This window comes from Panulirus ornatus, chromosome 7, assembly GCF_036320965.1.
Source record: "Panulirus ornatus isolate Po-2019 chromosome 7, ASM3632096v1, whole genome shotgun sequence".
In the NCBI taxonomy this organism is placed as follows: Eukaryota; Metazoa; Arthropoda; class Malacostraca; order Decapoda; family Palinuridae; genus Panulirus; species Panulirus ornatus.
Genome location: NC_092230.1, coordinates 42,252,301 through 42,277,323, shown reverse-complemented (window position 1 = coordinate 42,277,323; position 25,023 = coordinate 42,252,301). Strand labels below are relative to the sequence as shown.

General features: G+C 37.9%; 1 protein-coding gene across 2 annotated transcripts; it reads left to right on the top strand.

Moving 5' to 3' along the window:
* Positions 1-726: 726 nt before the first annotated feature.
* TRAM (translocating chain-associated membrane protein 1) lies at positions 727-25,023 on the top strand. Of its 2 annotated transcripts, none has more exons than XM_071663598.1 (9): positions 727-937; positions 6,050-6,223; positions 8,689-8,804; positions 12,854-12,995; positions 15,999-16,078; positions 16,228-16,337; positions 20,021-20,165; positions 22,972-23,129; positions 23,347-25,023. In XM_071663598.1, the coding sequence occupies exons 1-9, from the start codon at positions 809-811 to the stop codon at positions 23,415-23,417; spliced, it is 1,125 nt and encodes a 374-aa protein (XP_071519699.1). In that variant the 5' UTR covers positions 727-808; the 3' UTR covers positions 23,418-25,023. The 2 variants fall into 2 exon arrangements, with proteins under 2 accessions (XP_071519699.1, XP_071519700.1); XM_071663599.1 differs by having other exon boundaries at positions 742-937; positions 23,329-25,023.

The following is a 25,023-nucleotide window of genomic DNA, read 5'->3' as shown; positions in this document are numbered from 1 at the left end:
ACAAATGACTGCCATGACAGCACACGTGTCAACATTCAGACAAAAAAATAGACAACTCTATTCATCATAGGAAAGGCGGATTTTTATGTAACGTTGCAATGTTTTTACATGAGATGAAAATATGCTATGATGTGCTGTTTAAAATGCTTGGTATGCGTAGCGTTATGTTGATAATTCATATGAATTTTAGGCACGCCCAATAAAATGGTAAGAGAGAAAACATGTGGTGTTTAGTGATAAGAAAGTGGATTGACCAATTTTATATATTTTAGATAAAGGCAAATCCCATTCATGATGCTACCATTACTAAAAGTTGAATTAAATTTGGCGCTGAAACTCTAAAACTAGAACTACTAATGATTTCGAATCTAATATGGTATCTTTAAATATTGAAGACACTTAAATAAGATTTTCATTTATATCAACCTAAAAATATTGTATTGAAATTCATTTATAGTATAATTATATTTAATTGATAACATTTACATCATATAACAGTACTATTTTGAAAACCAAGTGGCCACGTATTTCCGGACGATATTGGCTGCAATTTTTACTCTGGATAAGATTTCTAATACTTCATCTCATGATAAAAAACCCTTTCGAATACAAAAATATTATAAGTCTCCTCATTAAATATAATATCAATGATAATAATTGTTAGATAATGGAAGTTTGTATAGACCTTTAGGAAAAAGGATATCGAGATGATATAGAAACCAGAGTAAAAAAGTGTGTCGTGTAGCAGCAGAAAACAACCTGACAGTAGCGGCCACAACAAGCGGCGGCTCCAGGAACGTCTCTTAGGATGGCGCTCAAGGGTGTTCGTAAACCAACCAAGAACCCACCCATTCTCAGCCATGAATTCGTCATCCAGAATCATGCTGATATTGTGTCATGTGTGGCCATGGTGTTTGTGCTTGGCCTAATGTTCCAGGTAAAGTGGTAGATATATGTACCTCAGACTCGGTGAGGGAGAGGGAGGTCGACTGGTGGCTTGTGGTTCCTCGAGGGGAGGTTGGGTGCTTCTAAGCCGCTCATATGTCAACATATGTCTCACCCTGTGTTTTGAAGGATGGAAAATAATAATAAGAATTATCTTAGGCTTGATGTGTGCGTGTGTGTGTGTGTTTGCGTCATTGTCTTGAAAAGTTTATATTTAGTGAACTACTGTCAGAGGGCAGTGGACCACATGTGTTCCCAGGGGGATATTTATGCTAGTAGATATTAAATGCTGGTAAAGATTTGTAGTACATCACTGATATACATAGTCAGCTGACACATTATTTCGATAGGTTAGTACTAGCATTGAGTCATCTAATACGAGTCTAGTAAAGGAATTAGTTTTAGAATAATCAGCTGATCTCTCTTATTAAAGGTTTTATTAGTACTTGAAGATTGTTGAGTAAAAGATTTTGATTCTAGGAGATTGTTACAATTTCTCTAGCTTTCTAAAATCATTGATTCTTCATTGGAATATCTCTGTAATGCCGTTAGCTCTGAATATTAGCTGTTCTAAGCTGGTTACGTGTTTACAGGACTATTACAACTTTTGCGTAGAGCATGGTTTGGAGTATCATATTTTAATGAATAATTTCATAGACGAGGCATTAAAGGTTATGTATATTCAGGAAAATGTGCGGAGTAATGAAAAGTAGTTGATGTACTTTGAAAATCTAGACAGAACTTATAACGGTTTTACCTCGTAGGCAGAATGATAGTAGAAATATTATGCCTTCCGCTTTTGATCACATGGTTGCTCGCTATGTTGACATCTGGTGCCATGTTAGCTGTTCATTTTCATGTTTACCTGATATATTCAACTAGAATGTGGAACGTCAAGGTAGATGTTGGTTGCGGAGGAGGCTAGGTCTTGTTTTCATTGGTTCTATTAATTTTTTTTGTATGTTCCCTGCTTTAACATGAATTAACAATACAGGTTCCTTGATATATTACCATAGCCTTTGATATTATTCATAACGAAAGATAAGGTAGATAATACATGCACAGGTATTTCTGTAATCATGTTGAATTATTTAAAAAACATGAAGCACAGTTAATTTGATACCTGTGGAAGTATAGATGAAGATTTAAAATAGACATTTACAAAGTTTTAACAGATTCCATTTTATTCATAAACCAGCTGGGCTCACTGATTATCAAAGTGATCCTAAATGAACGTCAGTTTACCCAAATGAAGCTATTCCTTGCATGAAATGGGGAAAATTACATAGTATTCTAAGGAATATTTGTTCATCAAGGGAATCTTTTATGCTGTTTTCTCTTGGATTCCTGACAGCTGGGATATCTCGGAATGCCATACACCACCAAAAACCACAAATGAATGTTGTAATGAAACTATTTACATTAAAAAGCAATGGAGATGAATGGAATGAGGGTATTTATATATTAGGGCATTTTTATACAAGTAATCTGCAGCAGATGTGGATTGTGGCATACTTCATGATTTTTGAGAAAAGGGTATTTAAGTAAGAAATATAAGGTAACACAGCTAAGGAACAGGTCATGATAAACTCTCTCATACTTAAGGGGATATAACAAACTTTTAGTGAGAGCATATAACAAAGATAGCTCAAATCTTCCACACCATCTGGTTCTGATATGTCTTGCTCAGTGACACTTAGTTCATGTTAACACAGACTCCATATGCTATTGATGCCTCAATGTATATCATATGTTCCACATTTCTATTGCTGCTTTAGTTGCATGCAGCGTATAGTTTCATTGACATTTACTGCACGGTTTTTGGCGGTGGTCGTCGTTTAGGGCGACTTGAGCAGGCTGGGATTGGGCATGTGATGGTATAAAAGACTACTTTGATGGCTATTTCTTACAAATGTATTATAAACCCATTTCATGTAAGGAAAGCTGTAATTTCAAATGGGTTCATTGTGCTTTCATTTGGGTAGATTAACTTTGGGTTTATTTAGGTAATTTAATGGACTGTCTGCTGGCATTTCTTGATTGATTTTGGTAATTTATTTTGTTTGCTAAACATACATTGACACAGGTGGATCAAATGGGATTATGTCAACACTTAATAGTTATAATAGGCATCTTGTTTAAAAGTTGCCAGCAATTGTGCAACGGTCATTTTGTTGAGTTATGATAAGGACATGGGACCAGAAGTGAATCCCCCTTGTTGGGTGAGGCTGAGTCTGACTCCACTTTCACTTTTCAGAAACATTGCAAAGTTGTTTTTTTAAAGTCAGGAACATTTTCATATAAAAGAATGTGAGCTTATTTGACTTGACAGTTCTCTGGTTTTTAGCCAAAAGCATCCAAAATGACATCTTTTATTCAGCATTTCCCTTTCTCTTATAACCTGATTAATCTTTAAGTAACTATCTATATCTCTGACTTCTGTTCCTTCTGGAATCTCCCACTGGGGGTGGCTATGGCAAAAGAGTTGCCTCTTCCATGCTTTCTTTCCCCCATTTCTTTCCCTCCAGTGCATCTCCACTCTATTTTCCCTATGTCACTCCACTCTATTTCCCCTGTGTCACAGGTGGTCTTCCTCTTACATCCCCTTTAATCATACAATCAAACTCTGTCCTTGTAAACTCTGTGTTGTGCATCCTTTCCATGTGTCCAAACCACATCAAATTATTGTTTCACCCACTCTTCTACTCTGCAATTCGTTCCTTTTGCAATCTCTGCCATACCAATTACCCCTTCTTTACTTTACTTTATTCCATTTAGTCTGACAACATGTTCTGCCCAAATAACTTGTTTCCACAGCCTGGATTCTTGACCTCTTACCTTTCCAATGACCATGTTTTGGTTGCATAGGTCTCTTAGGGGGACTATGCTATCCCATAATCTTTTCTTCACATCCATACTTGCATCTTTACCCTTCATTGACTCTTTTATGTTGTCCCTTGTCTCTCCTCCCGGATTACAAAATTTACTCAAAATAACTCCAAAACACTTAAATACTGTCATTCCACCAGAGATAACTATTGGCTACTGTGGGAGGTTAGGTGAGGTTTCTAAAAGTTCTGTTGATTTTTTTGTTTTATGTACATTTATGGAAATTTATCCCACATTTTCCCTTGATACTTATAACCCTGACAGTCATTGCATTTTTCAGATAATGCCCCCAAGTCATGATCTGCTATTTTTCTTGTATTTTCCAAACACTAAGCTACCATTGCAAAACATAATCACTCACTATCCAGTAATATCAGAGTACCAGAGCTCAACTGGTAGATCTTGGTTAGAGTTGTAAGTGACAAAAGGCATTTATGCATGCCTTTACTCAGTAAACAAACCATAGGTTTCTTCAGATGCAGAATTTAAAATTCAGAATGCATGGCTTGTATGGTTTTGACTCCATTGATCAGTCACGTGACTTGTATGGTTAGGACTGACAGTGTTAAATATGATCCCCTAAAACCACTTGTTTAGGTGTCCTTGTAAATCTTCACCATCTACATACCACCAACTAAAGAGGCTCTTGTTTTGAACAATGTGTTGCTAGTTTTTAGTCTGAAGTGTGCAGTTTTATTTTTGGACCATGACTGTACAAGTGTTGAGTTGCAGCAGCACTTTATGAAAACTTGCTGCCTGAGAATGATGAGAATTAGCCATTATTTCAGGATACTATTGATTTTTTGTGGCTTGTTCCACCTTAAGTTGGTTCCTCCTGATAGAGAATGTATGAACATTTATAGAATATAACTTTTTTGTAAGCATAATGACCACGTTTCCTTGTGCTTTGCTTTAAAATGAAGGTTGTGCACCATCATCTTTTTCAAGCTTGTACACTCTTCAATGCTTCTCCAGTATTACAAGTGTCACTCTGAACCTTATCCAACACAGGTGCACATGGTGTTTCCAGCATATCCTAAACCTGACTCTGTATATAATGATTAAATTACAGTTCAAGTTATTATATTTGTGAATACCTGACTAAAAGTAATTTTATGAGTAAACTGTTTTTATACTGCTGTGTATAGATAGGGTTGTGTGGAGGAGGGTGGATGTGTTGGAAATAAGATGCTTGAGGACAATATGTGGTGTGAAGTGGTTTGATCGAGTGAGTAATGAAAGGATGAGAGAGATGGTGTGGTAATAAAAAGTGTGGTTGAGAGAGCAGAAGAGGGTGTATTGAAATGGTTTGGTCACATGGAGAGAATGAGTGAGGAAAGATTGACAGAGAGGATATATGTGTTGGAGGTGAAGGGAACGAAAAGTGGGAGACCAAATTGGAGGTGGAAGGATGGAATGAAAAAGATTTTGAGCAATCGTGGCCTGAACATACAAGAGGGTGAAAGGCACACAGGGAATAGAGTAAATTGGAACGATGTGGTATACCAGGGTTGACGTGCTGTCAATGGATTGAATACATGACAGCGAGAGACCGAGTGTGAACGAATGTGGCCATTTGTCATTTCCTAGCACTACTATGTGGGGGGGGAGGGGGGATGCTTGTGTGGACGTGTATGTATATACATATGTATGTGGGTGGGTTAGGCCATTCTTTCATCTATGTCAGTGAGGTAGCACCAGGAAACAGATGAAGAATGGCCCTTCCGCTTATATTCACACATATATATATATATATACATAAATGCCCCTGCACACACATATACATACACAGACATATACATAAATACATATGTACATATTCGTATAGTTTATGAAGGCTGTCAGGTTGATAACATTTATTACGGATAATTCTATCCCTGGTATGAAAACTGAAGTTTTTCCTACATATTTATTCCTACGTTAGGATTGCCCTTTGAAACTAGGTTATTTATTAGCTCCAGTAAGATTTTTTTTCTGAAAATATAAACATGAAATGAATTTGACAAAAATTATCCTGTAAGTTGGCAAATCCAGCAGGCTTTATAATTTCACAAAAGTTTAGTCTCGCTGTGTGATTGAGGTACTGATATAAGGAGTCCTGCAGAATTCATAGCTTATGGAATTTACACAGTTATATAGTATTTCATTTTGATTTCATTGCTGTTTGCAAAATGTTATAAACTGAACAATTGTCTCACGTAGATTTTTTCCACAGGCTACAGCACCTTTGGCATCAGTATTCATTGCTGTGCAGCATAATGCTTCTGACATGGAAACTGCTGAAGCCCCTATGACTTACACATACGGCAGCCGGGATGTAGCAGCAGTTTTCTTTTACTGCCTCATATCCATTGTGATGCATGCCATTATTCAGGAGTATGTTCTAGATGTAAGTGTATAAAAAGAATTGCATGAATTATCTTGAAAGTATTTACTTAATAAAGTTTGATGTTATACAAAAATCATATTGCATGAATCTTCTTTGAAGAATCTTCCGTATGATTATTCTTATTATAAGGTATGTTTATATGTTCACGTCCAGTAATCGGTGTACAGGACTCTTTAATTGAAAGGTCACCTTTAGTGGGGTTGCTTCAGAGGAGTCTGTCTTTACCTTGCTTCTGTGCCGAGTGTAGCATTGGAGCTGCAGGAGCCCCATATATGGGGTTGAATTATGATAATGATTATAATAATGATAATAGTGATTTTAATGATTATTTTTTTTGTAGTTTTTCACCATTTTCTGCTTAGTGAGTTCTTTCCAAGTGTTGATGAAAAACAGCTTTATTTACTATCTAGCCCTCATCCATTCCTGCCACTACCCCATCCCACACACACGCACATATATATTCCTATGAGTCCATGGGGAAAATGAAACATGATAAGTTCCCAAGTGCACTTTCATGTAATAATCACATCATCAGGGAGAACAAGAGAGAAATACAAGTCAGTTGATATACATCGAAGAGACGAAGCTAGGACGCTATTTGGTAAACATGTGATTGTCCAAAACATACTACGAGCGTTGTATATACAGTATATACATAATGATTATACAGTTTCACGTGTGGTGGGGTGGCGACAGGAATGAATAAGGGCAGACAGTATGAATTACATACGTGTATATATGTATATGTCCGAGTGTGTATATATATGTTTACGTTGAGATGTATAGGTATGTATATGTGCGTGTGTGGACGTGTATGTATATACATTGTGTATGTGGGTGGGTTGGGCAATTCTTTCGTCTGTTTCCTTTCGCTACCTCGCTAATGCGGGAGACAGCGACAAAGTATAATATAAAGGTAAGATAATGAATAATGCTTATACACACGCATATACATACATATACATTACACATCAACGTATACATACATACATATGTACACGTGTACATATATACACATGTACATATTCATACTTGCTTGCCTTCATCCATTCCTGCCACTACCCCATCCCACAGGAAATGGCATTGCTATCCCATGCTTCAACAAGGCAATGCTGGGAAACACGAAAAAAGACCACATCTACTCTCACTCATTCAGTAGCTGTCATGTGTAATGCACTGAAACCACAGCTCCCTGTCCACATCCAGGACCCACAGACCTTTCCATGATTTACCCCAGATATTTCACATGCCATGGTTCAATCCACTGACAGCTCATTATCTCTTGTATACCACATCATTCCTTTTCACTCTATTCTGTGCATGACTTTTACCCTCCTGCATGTTCAGACCCCGATCACTCAAAATCTTTTTTAATCTTACGGCATCATTACCTTTGTCATTCCTCCTCACACCATGTGTTGTCCTTAAACATAACCACCCTCATCCTCACAGATGGTGATGTCTGTTTTCACACATTCCCTAGTGTGCACTAGATCATGTCCACTGTAGGTACACAATTCCTCTGGGTTCTCTCCATTCAAAGTCACTCCAATTAGCATGTCTTTACACCACTAAACCTAGTAACCTTGTTTTAACTCGCATTTATTCACAAATTTTCTCCTTCCACTTACAATCCCAGACTGGAACCAGCTTCTTCAGTTTCTTAATTCTGAAATGAATTGATCCACACATCCTCCTTCACTTCTGCAGCCACATTACTCCTTCCCAGGTTGATCAAAGGAAATATAAACTTATGCTTGGGAAAATTTCTCAATTGTGTACTTACAAACTGAAAGATGAGACACAAAAGAGTGGTATTTGCCCAGAATGTTAAGGCTACACAATTTTCTGACTTTTTTAACTTTTGTAGAATTTTTGATATCTCTTAGGGTTGCTACGCATGCATAATTTTTCTATCTTAAAGAGTGCAGGCCAAAACAGCACAATTATTCCTGACTGTGGATAGAAAATAAACTGTGCAGGCTTGTGTGTATGGGCCAGAATGTTGGCCTGTGATATCTGTTCACAAATTTTTTTTGTCACAGAAGGATATTGCACATTCCACTATTTTGGCCTGTATGGATAAGACTACGCAGTTAATTTTCCATCCACATATCAAAACTGAGTGAAAAGCTGAGTGTATGTTGCAGCCCAAAGACTTTCCATCATTTAAAGAATTTTGAACAGTAGTTCATAATATGAAATTTAGGATTGCACATGTTAAATCGTGCTAAGAAAAACATTTGAATTTACATGGTTCTTTGCATTGCCAGTAAGTGATCTATAGAGTATTCTAGAGCATAGCCAAAGACATCAAATTCAGGGTGTTGAGATACCTCATAATCTTTACTGTTGCTTTTTGTATGAGGCAAAGATTGATTTAAATCTGATTCATAGATAAGGAATTCTCACAAAAGTTGAAAAGCAATGTTGATTTCATATAATGATGTTCACTCCTTTTCCAGAAAGTGAATCGCAAACTACACTTGAGCAAGACTAAACATAGCAAGTTCAATGAATCAGGACAACTACTAATCTTCACTGTTGTTTCCGCTGCCTGGGGTATCAACATCCTGGTTAAGTAAGTCGCCTGTGTTTTGTCATTGTCAGAGATGCTTATGTATATTTTTACATGCCTTCCATTTCCTGCATAAGCAAGGTAGCATCAAGAACAGATTACCGAGCCTGAGAGGGAAAATTCCTCGGTTGGCTCCTTGCTATGTTCCTTCTTTTGGAAAGTAATACAGGAAGGGAGGATTTCCTGCCACCCACTCCTTCCCCTCTTAGTCGCCTTCTGCGACTCGCAGGGAATAGGAGGGTAGTATTCTTTCTCCCCTATCCCCAGGAATATCGTACATATATAATTTGTTTATTGTGCTTGATTGCCATTTTCTGCATCAGTGAGTTAGTGCCAAGAAACAGAAGAAAGAATGGCCCATCCACTCATATACACATATATGTACATACAAGCACATATACATATCAGTATACACACATATACAGACATATACATATATACACATGTACATGATTGTGTGCTTGCATTCATCCATTCGGATAGGGAGCTGTGGTTTTGGTGCATTACACATGACAGCTAGAGACTGAGTGTGAACAAATGTGGCCTTTTTCGTCTGTTTTCGTGGCACTACCACACTGAAGGAGGGGTAGCAGTGCTGTTTCCTGTGGGGCGGGGTGGCACCAGGAGTGGCTGAAGGCAAGCAAGTATGAATATGTACATGTGTATATATGTATATGTGGCTATATTGTTATGTATATGTGCATGTATTGGTGTTTATATATATATATATAAAGGTAGAGGATGTGTGGATCAGGTGTTTGCTTTGAAGAATGTATGTGAGAAATACTTAGAAAAGCAAATGGATTTGTATGTAGCATTTATGGATCTGGAGAAGGCATATGATAGAGTTGATAGAGATGCTCTGTGGAAGGTATTAAGAATATATGGTGTGGGAGGCAAGTTGTTAGAAGCAGTGAAAAGTTTTTATCGAGGATGTAAGGCATGTGTACGTGTAGGAAGAGAGGAAAGTGATTGGTTCTCAGTGAATGTAGGTTTGCGGCAGGGGTGTGTGATGTCTCCATGGTTGTTTAATTTGTTTATGGATGGGGTTGTTAGGGAGGTGAATGCAAGAGATTTGGAAAGAGGGGCAAGTATGAAGTCTGTTGGGGATGAGAGAGCTTGGGAAGTGAGTCAGTTGTTGTTCGCTGATGATACAGCGCTGGTGGCTGATTCATGTGAGAAACTGCAGAAGCTGGTGACTGAGTTTGGTAAAGTGTGTGAAAGAAGAAAGTTAAGAGTAAATGTGAATAAGAGCAAGGTTATTAGGTACAGTAGGGTTGAGGGTCAAGTCAATTGGGAGGTGAGTTTGAATGGAGAAAAACTGGAGGAAGTGAAGTGTTTTAGATATCTGGGAGTGGATCTGGCAGCGGATGGAACCATGGAAGCGGAAGTGGATCATAGGGTGGGGGAGGGGGCGAAAATTCTGGGAGCCTTGAAGAATGTGTGGAAGTCGAGAACATTATCTCGGAAAGCAAAAATGGGTATGTTTGAAGGAATAGTGGTTCCAACAATGTTGTATGGTTGCGAGGCGTGGGCTATGGATAGAGTTGTGCGCAGGAGGATGGATGTGCTAGAAATGAGATGTTTGAGGACAATGTGTGGTGTGAGGTGGTTTGATCGAGTAAGTAACGTAAGGGTAAGAGAGATGTGTGGAAATAAAAAGAGCGTGGTTGAGAGAGCAGAAGAGGGTGTTTTGAAATGGTTTGGGCACATGGAGAGAATGAGTGAGGAAAGATTGACCAAGAGGGTATATGTGTCGGAGGTGGAGGGAACGAGGAGAAGAGGGAGACCAAATTGGAGGTGGAAAGATGGAGTGAAAGATATTTTGTGTGATCGGGGTCTGAACATGCAGGAGGGTGAAAGGAGGGCAAGGAATAGAGTGAATTGGAGCGATGTGGTATACCGGGGTTGACGTGCTGTCAGTGGATTGAATCAGGGCATGTGAAGCGTCTGGGGTAAACCATGGGAAGCTGTGTAGGTATGTATATTTGCGTGTGTGGACGTATGTATATACATGTGTATGGGGGTGGGTTGGGCCATTTCTTTCGTCTGTTTCCTTGCGCTACCTCGCAAACGCGGGAGACAGCGACAAAGCAAAAAAAAAAAAAATTTTTTTTTTATGATTCACTTCCGCTTCCATGGTTCCATCCACTGCCAGATCCACTCCCAGATATCTAAAACACTTTACTTCCTCCAGTTTTTCTCCATTCAAACTTACCTCCCAATTGACTTGACCCTCAACCCTACTGTACCTAATAACCTTGCTCTTATTCACATTTACTCTTAACTTTCTTCTTTCACACACTTTACCAAACTCAGTCACCAGCTTCTGCAGTTTCTCACATGAATCAGCCACCAGTGCTGTATCATCAGCGAACAACAACTGACTCACTTCCCAAGCTCTCTCATCCACAACAGACTTCATACTTGCCCCTCTTTCCAAAACTCTTGCATTCACCTCCCTAACAACCCCATCCATAAACAAATTAAACAACCATGGAGACATCACACACCCCTGGCGCAAGCCTACATTCACTGAGAACCAATCACTTTCCTCTCTTGCTACACGTACACATGCCTTACATCCTCAATAAAAACTTTTCATATATATATATATATATATATATATATATATATATATATATATATATATATATATATATATTTTTTCTTTCAAACTGTTCGCCATTTCCCGCATTAGCGAGGTAGCGTTAAGAACAGAGGACTGGGCCTTTGAGGGAATACCCTCACCTGGCCCAATTCTCTGTTCCTTCTTTTGGAAAATTAAAAAAAAAAACGAGAGGGGAGGATTTCCAGCCCCCCCGCTCCCTCCCCTTTTAGTCGCCTTCTACGACACGCAGGGAATACGTGGGAAGTATTCTTTGTCCCCTATCCCCAGGGAAAATATATATATATATATATATATATATATATATATATATATATATATATATATATATATATATATATATATATATATAATGTGTGTGTGTGTGTGTATATGAGTGGATAGGCCATTCTTTCTTCATCTGTTTCCTGGTGCTACTTTGCTGATGTGGGAAACAGCAGTTAAGTATAATGAAATATGAATAAGATAATGAATATATATATGGAGAGTTTTCAGTATAATGGGTAGCAGATGATGGGAAAAGAGAAGCACTGCACTCTGTATCTAGTAATTCTATTAAGGGAAGTTCCTTCACCTCTCTCTTTGTGCCTGATACCTTTTCTGGTTTGTATGGGGTCATGCCAGGTAAGGGGAACAGGCATACCAGTACACCTGTACATGGGAAGGAGATATTTTAATTGATACCCATACCTTCACATATCGAAAATTGATACCTGTTTCTTAAGTTACCTTGGCCACCTAAGATGATCAAAACATTGTCTATAAGAAAGTGTAGCAACAATGACTGAAAATACTGTAGATTTAGCCTTTTTGATTTCGCAGTGCTCAGACTATTTAGATGCTTTCGTTATGAATTCCTCCTCGTGTGTTTATGGGTGTGCCATTTTTACTCTACCAAATTTGGGTTTTTATGACCTTTCATGTATATGTTTATTTGATGTATTCATTATAGGCAAGTGTTCCATACACCTAGAGACATGTATTAATATCTGAGCAAAAGAAAACAGTCCCAGCAAAATGCCAGCTTGAACTCATGTTTTCTTGAGAGTAGCTATACGTATATATCTTTAGATCCTGAAAACTTCATTGGTTATTATTCATTATTTATGAATTTCAGCTTAATTGCCACTTCATTTTACCATCTTATTAGATTTTTTTTAGAGCCTTAATATTTTTTTATTTGCTTTTGAATGCTCCTTATTTGAAAATTTATTTCATTCCTTGGAAGTATGATACCAAAAAACTGTCTTTTCAATTTGACACTGAAGCATTCTTTTGTTAAATGATAGCAAAGTATTATTCGAGCTTGTAATATAAAAGAGTAGTAGCACACATTTTCATTGTTTGTGTTTACTAATTGACTGAGATTATGCAGTCCTATATTAGTTGATAGTTCAATAATACATAATATTGGTATTTCAAGGGACAACTTGCTGGTGGACATCACTTCCCTGTGGTCAGACTATCCCAGTGGTCATGCACAGATGTCCTTCATGCTGAAATTCTTCTTCATCATTCAGATGTCTTACTGGCTACACTGTTATCCAGAGCTCTACTTCCAGAAGGTGAATGTCTGTTGTTTTTATGGCCATACAGGTTATTATAGATGAAGCAACATATTGGGATGTTACTTCAAGTGAAAGATGAATTAATTGGCATGTCAAACTTAGTTATATTGAATACTATATATTTGTATCTTCATCTGGCTAGTGTGGATGATAAAAAAAAAATTTGAACCTAATCTTTTTGATGCTACTGATATCTCTTGGCTGCGGGTGTTCATTAGGTAAATGTGACTTCTTAAATCTTGCAAAGTGTGTGGAATGAAGTGGTTCTGAGGTGCATATTCACTTGTGACTGAAGATTGGTGTGACTGTAGTCCATCATTTTCACAACTTGATTGAAAGAACCTGTGCAGTTTTGAGTTAGTGTTATCTGACACCACCTGCTTGGGGTAAATCACCTTTTGGTGAGGCTGTATCATTATCAGTCTATGAAACATGGCAACAGTCTTGTTGAAGAATTTCTCTCTGAGTTCTTTGTTTTCCTGCTTTTTAATGTAGCTCAGTCTTGAAGCTGCAGGAGCTCCATTAAAGGAGTCTTAAGGTTATATATGGTAATAATGATGATCATGATAATAGCATGGAAAGCAAACTGTCATGAAAGATGGTTTACTGAAAAGAGATGAGGTTGTGAAAGCCTTGTGTAAGATGAAGTGTGGCAGAGTAGCTGAAGTTCTTGAATAGGATCAGAGTTGAATTTTCAAGAAAGACGAGGAACTGTGTTGTTGTGTAGTTGTGATTTTCAGTATATGTTTGGCTCAGGGTGAGGTGTCTGAGGATTTGGGGAATTCCTGTATAGTGCCATTGTATAAAGGTAATGGGGACAAAAGTAAATGTTCATATTAAGGAACTTTTAGTTTGTTGTGTGTACTGGCAGTTTTTATGGGAGAATTGTGATTGAGAACGTGGTGGCACAGAGTATGTGGAGGAGCAATGTGGCTTTTGGAGCAGTATCGGATGTATGGATCAGAGTATGCGGAGGAGCAATGTGGCTTTAGGAGCAGTATTGGATGTATGGATCAGGTGTTTCCTGTTCAAGATCCATGTGAGAATTCCTTTGAAAAAGAAAGACCTGCATATGACATTTATGGATTTGGAGAAAGTATATGTTTGGGTTGCTGGAGACCTTTGTGGAAGGTGTCGTGAGTGTATGGTGTGGGAAGAAAGCTCTTAGAAGCATTGAAGAGTTTTTCAAGAGAGGAAGGTTTTGGTATGAGTTGAAAGAGAAAGGATGAGTGATTCCAGGTGAAGGTAGGTCTGTGACAAGGGTGAGAGATGTCATCATAGATGGTTAATATGTTTATGGATGGGATGCTGAGGGAAGTAAATGCAAGGACTTAGGAGTGGTAAGGCTTGCAACGTGTTGAGGATGGGTGTAGGACCTTAGATATGAGTCACTTTCTGTCTGCTGATGACACAGATGACTTGAGTGAGAAAATGTAGAAGCTGGTGTTATGGAGTGTGTGAAAGGGGGCAATTAAGAGATAATTTGGATAAAAGTAAATATATAAGTAGCATTGGAGAGAGACAGGTTGGTTAGAGTGTAAGTTTTAATGGAGAAAACCCGGTGGAGGTGAAGTGTTTTAGGTACCTTAGAGTGGACGTGGCTGCTGAAGTTAACCTTGAGGTGTGTTGTAAGGGCATGGGTGGGTATGTATGAATGTATAAAAGTGCCTCGACAGTGTTGTATTGATGCAAGATTTGGGCCATAGATGAGGAGGTATGGAAGAGCGTTGATGTGTTGGAAATGAAATACCATTATGTCAGCATATGGTGTGAAGATGGGGTTGTTCAGAAATGTTAGGGTACCTTTGAAAGAGAGGTGTGGTAGTAAGATGAGTGTGGTTTAGGTAACAAAGTTTTTGTTAAAATGGTTTGGACACATGGAGAGACTGACTGTGAGGGTGTGTCTGAATTGGTAGGGACAAGACGTATGAGACTGAATTAGACCCTCACAGATATTTTTGTTGTCTCTCAGACTACTTCAAATGCCCTGGCTCATTGACAGCATGTTTGCCATGTATACCATATAACTCCAGTTTGCTCTATCCCGTGTACACATTACACTCTCTTTTATGTTTATGCCCTGTATACTCTGCCTTTTTTTACTCCACCCTTCCTTTTCCTCCTTGATTTCCCCTTTTCCTTACTACTTTCACTTCCAGCTTGTATACTTTCTTAGTCATCCTTTCCTCACTCATCCTGTCCATCTGTCCAAATGATTTCGGGATGTTCTCATATGTGCTCCTCTCCACTGTTATTCCTTAATAGACCAAACCTCCTCATACATTCATACAGTAGTTGTAATTAGTTTGAAGTCATAGGTTGAGCATGAAACATTATGGTGCAGGGTTGTACATTTTGGACATTCTGCCAGGTGCCAGTAGTGGCTCGTAAGTGAATGAATTGCCACTTGCTGGGCATATTTTAGAAACATTTTTTTATTGTATTGTAATTATATTTTAGGCTTTGTATAACCAAAGCACTGAATGAGGATGCAACAAATATGGCTAAGATGTAATTCTACTAGTAATTTTTCTAGACCTTGAATGTGTTCTAATGGAGGGAGGCAAAGGCTGGCGATGTAAGGGGTAACTGGGGGAGGTGGTGACCTTTTAGCCATAAAGGTATATGGAGAGAAAACACAAGTAACATTTTTATCTAACTAAAACTTCAGTATCTTTTTGTTTTATAACCCATTTCTATTTTGTTTTAAAGTCTGGCCTTTGTGAGAATTTTGTCCATGATTAGAGCATACATCATTAAAAAGGGGGTTGGGGGAGATCAAGATGAGGTAAATGTACATATTTGGAAGTACAGTATATTTATTTAACAGGTATGGATGATTTGGGTTGTGGCTTTATGAACTGTATTACGCTTTAGAAGCAGAGGTGGGCCATTAGAGTAAAACTTACAGTGCAGGCAATAGCATGATAGTTTTTATAAGAATTTGTAATTTTGGCATGACTGTGCCATTATCTATTACATGGATTTATGTTCCTGCAGACTAAGCGTGAGGAAATGTCAGCAAAAATTCAACATGCTTCTCTGTATCTGGTCTTTTCTTCAGCTGCTTACGTACTGAAGTAAGTCATCAGTGATAATTATTTTTATGTATGAAATGTATGCTTGAAGAGTTTTCTTAAGAGGTGCAGCTTTGAAATTATTGTTTGCTCCTGCTGTCATTATTCAAGATTTGTAACACTTAAATAAAATTTTAATTTGTCGATTGCAGCTTCACCCGTGTGGCGCTTGTCTTGTTAACTTTAAGATTCATAGAAGAGGCACTCCTTCACATCTGCAGACTCCTGTACTTTGCTGAAAAGAATGCTGCTGCTAACACTGGTAGGATTTTTTTATGTAATTTGCATTGCCATCAGTTTTTTATATAGTCAAAATGCTTGGAACTCAGATACTTGGTACCAAGGGTCTTTCAGAATAATAATTTTTTTTTATTTTCTCCAAGGAATAACCTTCCTAGTGAAGCATTTCTTCCCCATTTCATGAACTATTCAATATTTACACACCTGTCAAGTTGTGAGTTGAAAAATGGGACAGAGTAACACACACCGATAGAGAAAGTATTGTAAGCAAAAAAAAGAAAAAGGGTTAATTTATTGAATCATAATAAAAGAAAATTTTGCCAGAAACTACTTTACGTCATGGCTTGTAATTGAAAGACAAACACGTGATGATTATTCTGGTGTTTGAAGTTACACCCAGACTTTGTTGAGAAAGCAGAAAATTACATGGCAGAATCAAAGGCATATTAACTTTCTCAGAATTTCAAATTTTTATAGAATGGTTAATTTTTTGGGGGGATATTCATCACTAGGAACACCACTTTGTTTTTGAGGTTGTGGTAATTAACGATTACTTGTAACAGTGACACCAATTATAGTCTTAAAACTTTAACTTGATTCCATCTAAAGTCTCTTTGCTTATGTAGAATTAATACACATAGAAAGCAATATGTAAAAGTATAGAATTTGAAATTCTAATCTGGAAATTTCCTAAATCTCTTGAGGAATTGTTCTGTTTGCATCATCAATCAATTCTGAAAGCTTAAAGGATGTTATCTGGTTATCCATTACTCTTATCTCTTCCAAGGTGGGAAGATTTCAACCCTCAGCTTTTTCCTGTAACTTGGACCTTAATTTTAATACCATTCTTATTGCCCTCCTCTGGAACTTCTGTTTTAACTTTGTCCTTCTGTAGATGCAGTGACCAAAGTTAACTAATATGTCACTGTATTATGGGCAGCATATGGCATATAACCACACATCATATACTACACTTGAAATTTAAATGATTATTATGATACTCTTTGTTGGTAACCATTTGTTTGGAGCTGTGCCATTACAGATTGTTTATTTCAGTACAAACATAAGAAAAGAAATGATGTAACTAGTACACCTACATCATGATATGACTGATATTTCAGACACATTTTAGCAATGGATATTGATGTATTGTGCAGATTGGTATTCAGTTTTAGAGCAAACACCAGAAAAGAAACAAGATAAAACAAATCCTGCTGGAAACGTATTTCTTTCATCATGAATGAATTTATGTGGCTTCTTTTTTTTCTTGTATAGAATTTACCAACTTGTAGTTAACAGTAATTCGCAGAAAGGCCAGTTGCCTTTTTGAAGATGAAATGAGGAGTGTGAACCACATACCTCTAAAAGCTTTAAAGCAAGTTCTAGCTAGTTTAAACATTTCAAGAAAAGAACCAGTTTACACTGCATAGCACTCCATTACCATTGATCTTAGTGATAAGACATGTAGAGATATGCTACACTGTCCTACTTTTAACTTAGACAAACTTGTCATTAATGCCACATTTAATTACCTTGCGTCAGGACCCATGAGAGGCGGATGCATGTGTTACAACATGTGATACCTCAATATATGCAACATCTAAGCCCTCTGACTACTTAACACAGATATCTGTTAGATTGTTTAATGAAGATCTGAAAGAGAGTGTGGTATGACAGTCACACAAAAAAAACTTTAGTAGAGCCTGCCATCTTTTTTTTTTATTCTTTTATGGAGAAAATGAGTGAGGAAAGGTTGATAAAAAGTGGAGAGGGCAGGGAAATTGGGTAGACTGACTTGGAGATGAAAGGATTAGTGGAATAGCTTTTGAGTGCTCAGAGCTTGAACTTGCTTGAGTATGTAGGGCATGCATGGGATAGAGTGAATTGGAGCAAAGTGGTGTAATGGAACATGTTGCCAAGGGAATGTACCTGGGAATGTGAAACAGTTAGGGGAAAGGTCTGTGGAGCCTGGTTTTGGACAAGGAGCTCTAATTTCGATGCATTACACATGACAGGTAAAGAGTGGATGTGACTGAATAAGGCATTTTTTTTTGCCTCTTCATGGTATCGCCTTGGTAACACAGGAAACTGCAAATATGTATATATATTTTCATAATATTTCACTGCTTTCCACATAAGTAAAGTGGTACCAGGAAGACTATGAAAAAGCCTCATTTGCTCACATTTATTCTCTAGCTGTCATGTGTTATGAATGAACCTATGGCCTACTATCCACAGCTGGGTCCCACAGGCCTTTTCATGGGTTCTCCTGGCTGCTTCATATGCTCTAGGTCAGTCTGTTGGCAACACTATGCCCCCTGTATACCACGTTACTCTAATTCACTCTATCCTTTGCATGCCTTTCACATATACCTTCTTTGTCAGTCTTTCCACACTCATTCTTTCCATATGTTCAAACCACTTCTGCACACAGTCTTCAGCTTTCTCAACCATACTCTACTTATCATAAATTATCTCTATCCTATTATATCATACTTGATCAACCCTCCTTTCACCATGTGTTCTCAATTGTTTCCAAAACATTCACCTGTTCCATATCTTATCTAGAGCCCCAGCCTTGCATCCTTACAACACCACTGGAACTAATATACCTTCACATATGCCCATACTTTCCTTTCCAGATAGTGAACTTTTTTCCCACACGTTCCTTAATGTGCCGAGATCTTCACTCCCTCGCCCACCTTGTGACTTGCATCACCTTCCTTGGTTCCTGTTATCTGAAATACTGTTTTATACATTCAAGCTCACTAATGTGTCTTTTTGCTGTGCTAAACCAAATATCTGTGCTTTGATTCATATTTACTCTCGACTTTCTCCTCATGCTTTCTCCAAGACCCAGAAAGTTATACACTTGTGGGATCTGGTCTCTCTAACTTTCTTTACTATTATGTAGCTTTTTAAGCATTATTGACTAAACATTTGCCATCTGTCTGGTTAGATTATTTCAACTCTCTGCATCTCTTCTACTAAACCAGTATATACCTTACATCCTTTCTAACTATATTTTTGCACAGCTTCGTGTCATGGCCTTGGGTTACTCTGGTATTGCATCTCTTAAAGAAATGTTCATGGTCAACTTTGTCTACCTTATTTTGAAACTTGAAGGTTGTTAACTGGACTTTGCTTACTTGTGGTCACACTGTGGATGAAAATTTGCCTTCAGCTAGGTTTTATCATAGTAGAACAATCTCTTCAAAGAATTTGCTCAAAAGGAATCTATCCATTCTCCTGATCTGATTGTAGTACAGCTGTGAGGCTGCAGGAACCCCTGGATAAGGAGTCGTGAGATTATTTTATAAAAAATTGGGCTGAAGGTATTCTTTGACCTTCCGTAGAGGTTGGAGCATTCCGAGTGAAATTATGATCACTGAGGCTGTCGTAGCATCATCAAAAAAAAAAAAAAAAAAAAAAAGCTTGACCTTGTTCCTGTTTGGAGTGCAATCTCAAAGTGGTAGGAGTTCCATGGTAATATCCTGAGGATGTCTCTTGCTAGATTTTGCATAAATGTATTTTTTTAGTTTGTCTCCCTGTGTAAGAGAGTTAACTTTTCCCGTAGTGTTTTGATATATCAATATGTGTGGTGTTTAAAAATTCAATTAAAGTAGATGTCTTAGAAATAATTACTCTATTAATTTATCCCTAGGAACAGTTATTGCCAATTTAATCATAATCTTCTTATTGCAGGTTTTCGTGTATGGAATGTGCTGTTTGTTGCATGTCGTCTAGCTAGCATCATAGTAGCCATATTAACCTTCCATTATGGCCTAGCCACGAATGATGATCAGACACTAGATGTTCAGGCAGGAAATTTCAACACAACTATCATCAGGTATGCAAAGAAAGTAATTTTACATCATTATTATTATTATTTTTTTTTTTTTTTTTTTCTCCGCTGTCTCCCACGTTTGCGAGGTAGCACAAGGAAACAGACGAAAGAAATGGCCCAACCCCCCCCATACACATGTATATACATACGTCCACACACGCAAATATACATACCTACACAGCTTTCCATGGTTTACCCCAGACGCTTCACATGCCTTGATTCAATCCACTGACAGCACGTCAACCCCGGTATACCACATCGCTCCAATTCACTCTATTGCTTGCCCTCCTTTCACCCTCCTGCATGTTCAGGCCCCGATCACACAAAATCTTTTTCACTCCATCTTTCCACCTCCAATTTGGTCTCCCTCTTCTCCTCGTTCCCTCCACCTCCGACACATATATCCTCTTGGTCAATCTTTCCTCACTCATTCTCTCCATATGCCCAAACCATTTCAAAACACCCTCTTCTGCTCTCTCAACCACACTCTTTTTACTTCCACACATCTCTCTTACCCTTACGTTACTTACTCGATCAAACCACCTCCCACCACACATTGTCCTCAAACATCTCATTTCCAGCACATCCATCCTCCTGCGCACAACTCTATCCATAGCCCACGCCTCGCAACCATACAACATTGTTGGAACCACTATTCCTTCAAACATACCCATTTTTGCTTTCCGAGATAATGTTCTCGACTTCCACACATTCTTCAAGGCTCCCAGAATTTTCGCCCCCTCCCCCACCCTATGATCCACTTCCGCTTCCATGGTTCCATCCGCTGCCAGATCCACTCCCAGATATCTAAAACACTTCACTTCCTCCAGTTTTTCTCCATTCAAACTCACCTCCCAATTGACTTGACCCTCAACCCTACTGTACCTAATAACCTTGCTCTTATTCACATTTACTCTTAACTTTCTTCTTTCACACACTTTACCAAACTCAGTCACCAGCTTCTGCAGTTTCTCACATGAATCAACCACCAGCGCTGTATCATCAGCGAACAGCAACTGACTCACTTCCCAAGCTCTCTCATTTCCCAACAGACTTTATACTTGCCCCTCTTTCCAAAACTCTTGCATTCACCTCCCTAACAACCCCATCCATAAACAAATTAAACAACCATGGAGACATCACACACCCCTGCCGCAAACCTACATTCACTGAGAACCAATCACTTTCCTCTCTTCCTACACGTACACATGCCTTACATCCTCGATAAAAACTTTTCACTGCTTCTAACAACTTGCCTCCCACACCATATATTCTTAATACCTTCCACAGAGCATCTCTATCAACTCTATCATATGCCTTCTCCAGATCCATAAATGCTACATACAAATCCATTTGCTTTTCTAAGTATTTCTCACATACATTCTTCAAAGCAAACACCTGATCCACACATCCTCTACCACTTCTGAAACCACACTGCTCTTCCCCAATCTGATGCTCTGTACATGCCTTCACCCTCTCAATCAATACCCTCCCATACAATTTACCAGGAATACTCAACAAACTTATATCTCTGTAATTTGAGCACTCGCTCTTATCCCCTTTGCCTTTGTACAATTGCACTATGCACGCATTCCGCCAATCCTCAGGCACCTCACCATGAGTCATACATACATTAAATAACCTTACCAACCAGTCAACAAAACAGTCACCCCCTTTTTTTATAAATTCCACTGCAATACCATCCAAACCCGCTGCCTTGCCGGCTTTCATCTTATGATTATTATACTTTGTTGCTGTCTCCCGCGTTAGCGAGGTAGCGCAAGGAAACTGATGAATTTTGCATCATATAGTAACATATTTTGGGGTTTAGATTTTAAAGGCAGTTTGTATGTTTGTTTCCATGTACTGATATAAATGCCTATTAGTATTACTGAACTCTGCATGCTTGATGTTACAACATGAGTGAAAAGTCACCTTTGGTGATGCTGTATATCTGTCAGTTAATGAAATGGTAAGTCTTGTTAAAGACCTTCACACTTCAAAGGAGTCCATCATGTCCTTGCTGCTAAGTGTAGTGCAACCTTAGAACTGCAGGAGCCTCTATAGCACTAAGAAGAGGATCATAGGTTAAATTTGTGCTACTCTCCACACAAGTAAAACTGTACAGAATTTCATAAGAAGCACAAGAAGCAGCAAATAATATTTAACATAGATAAAGGTAAATTATTACATGAAATAGATGTAGATAGAGAATATTAAGAAAAGCATTTGCAGAGATCCAAGAAGACAAGGATCTTTGACGTACTGATAGTGATCTTTATTATGCAATAAGGAATATAGCAACCTAACCTACACAGGGACTGTTGGCATTTTGTCCACAAGCATACAATCTTTCTTTGTCATGTGTAACACTTGACAACATTTAACTCGCACAACTCATTCTTGGCAACTAGATTTTTTTCTGTGGCGAGTGCTTTGCACTACCCCTGCCTTTTGGCAAAATGATAGGAACAACAGATAGTAGTAGTTGGTAGGAACGTTAGGTAGAAGTAGTAAGTAGGAGCATTAAGCAGAAATAGTTGGTAGACACATTAAGTAGAAGTAGTTGGTTGAAACATTAGCTAGGAGCCCCTGAAAACATTGTGCTGGAGTTGCCCTCTGCCAATGGCACTAAGGCTAAGAAGTAGCACTGGAATTCAACCATTACGGAGACTTTTGCTACGGCAGTCCCCTTAAGTGAGTTCCTTAAGGGAATGGGCATCAAAGATATAGATAGATAGCTATCTTGCTAATGTGGAAAATAGTTAACAAACATGAAAGAATGTTCATATTTGATAAATTTTTGCAGGCTAAATGCTTTGGTAGCAGTATGTCTAATTCAAGCTTGGATGATGTGGAACTTCATCCACTTCCATCTCAGACGAATGAGGGAGCGCCAGGCAGAAGCCTTGGCATTACGCAAAAAGGCTGCAGAGAGGAGGTCAAAGAAAAGCAAAAAAGATGACTGTAAGTTGAAATGTTTGATGTTTCTTACACAGTTACTAATCATGAACCTATAAGAGTAATGTTTAACCATGGACTACTACCAATAAGTAGATTATGGGAGGCATGAATTTAGGGCATGTTTGATATGCAGTAATACTTGAATATTATTGTTTTAGTGAATTTTGTCATTTTTTAAGAGCTGTGTTGCTAATGTAAGCAGGACATGTTGGTGTTTCAGCAAAACGCAGCTGGGAGGAAGACGTGAGTGAGCTGCCAGAAGTGGACCAGCAAACACGCAGACGCAAGTGAGGTTGCTGAATGGATGATATTGCAGTAAACTAAATATTATGGTGGCAGGATTTAGTTGCTCATAGGATATGTATACAAATGACGGAAGATGAGTAACTCATTTTGATGTATGTTTAATTTGACATCAGCGGTAAGGTGTTCACTAATTAAATACATTTCTTTTAACATTTTGCATATATCTTTCAAGTTTGAAGTGATACCTTAGATTAAAACTGTGTTCAACACTTTAGATACTTTAGTTTGTGAGTCATAAGTATCAGATTTGACGTAATTAATAGACTTGGCCCTTAATATTGGGTGTATGTCTACAGACTTTTATGAAGTATGTACGTATAGACCAGTGCTAGTCACTTCATGTATGAGCATCAGTAATGAGGGGTAGTTTCATGCTGTAAGGACAGCATTTCTTGGTGCCGATGCTGTGCAGTGACATTAGGTGTACCAAAAGATGGAAGATTTGTAGATAAGAAATGTTATGTATATTTTTTATAGCTGTTTAACAAATGTTTATTGGCAGCAACAAGACAGGTTGTGACAATATTTTAGAATTTCCTTCCACTGTATAAAATATACTAATCCTCAAGCTGAACCCTGTGAAAGTTGCACAAGCCAGAATGCAGTTCCTGTTGTGATTTTATGAGTGGCCAGATCTACGAAAGTATAGTAAATTGGCTAGTGATTTGAATCTCTTTCAATTCCAAATAAGCAAAATGACTGATACTCGCCAGATTTTACTGTTGTAGTTGATCATTCCATATGCATAATAAAAGTTTACATATTATATAGCTAAAGTAACTGTAGTACAGTGATTCACACAAACTTGTAAGAGGGTACTGTTAGTCTAGTGTGCCCAGCATTTATATTATTGGTCAGTTAGTTGGTAAGCACTTGCATATTCCATTTGCAACTTATACATTGTACATATTGTGCAGATTGATATTTGATTGCACATGAAGTTTTATGTAGATATGAGCCAATGTTTGGTAACTTGGAATTAGTTGAGGAATGCTTCAGTGGCATTTGTAAATAAAATATTAGCTTTTATTTACCATTCTCACATTTCATGTCTATTGAAAAGACATGAATGCACAATAATGTTTTTTGTCGTGTTGGTTATATACTTTTATAAGATAGTGATATGCTTTTTGGTATTTGCTAAAGGAATTTCATAATTCCTTGTGGATCTTTGTAATAGTGTTACTTGTATAGCTCACCTGGTAAGAGTAGATTTTGTATTTGAAGATTAGGTCGTATTAGGTATTAGTGTTGCCGCTGTCCTTCCCAGGGCTTACAAAGGTGTTTGTAAAACTAGCTTGTCTGAAATTTATATTTTTGCTTTTTTATTATTTGACTTATTAATTGAATAATTCTGTGATGTTCCCACATTGTAACCCAGATAAATACATGAGGTTGATTATTGATGAAATAGATACGGTAAGTCAGTCCATTAAATCTGCATAAAGTGTCCATCAAGTATACATAGACCTGTTTAAAATCGTGCAGTTAACAACATGAGTTTTAGAATGTCATGATAGGTATGGTAGTCTGAGTGTTTGTAAGTGTATGACTTCTGGAAACCTGGTTGCCCATTAAATAATAAAAAATA

Bases quoted from the DNA above. Each gene is read 5' to 3' on its own strand.
- TRAM (XM_071663598.1), top strand. From the start codon at position 809: ATGGCGCTCAAGGGTGTTCGTAAACCAACCAAGAACCCACCCATTCTC. The intron at 6,224-8,688 runs GTAAGTGTATAA...CTCCTTTTCCAG, and splicing joins TTCAGGAGTATGTTCTAGAT to AAAGTGAATCGCAAACTACA. The intron at 16,338-20,020 runs GTAGGATTTTTT...TTCTTATTGCAG, and splicing joins GAATGCTGCTGCTAACACTG to GTTTTCGTGTATGGAATGTG.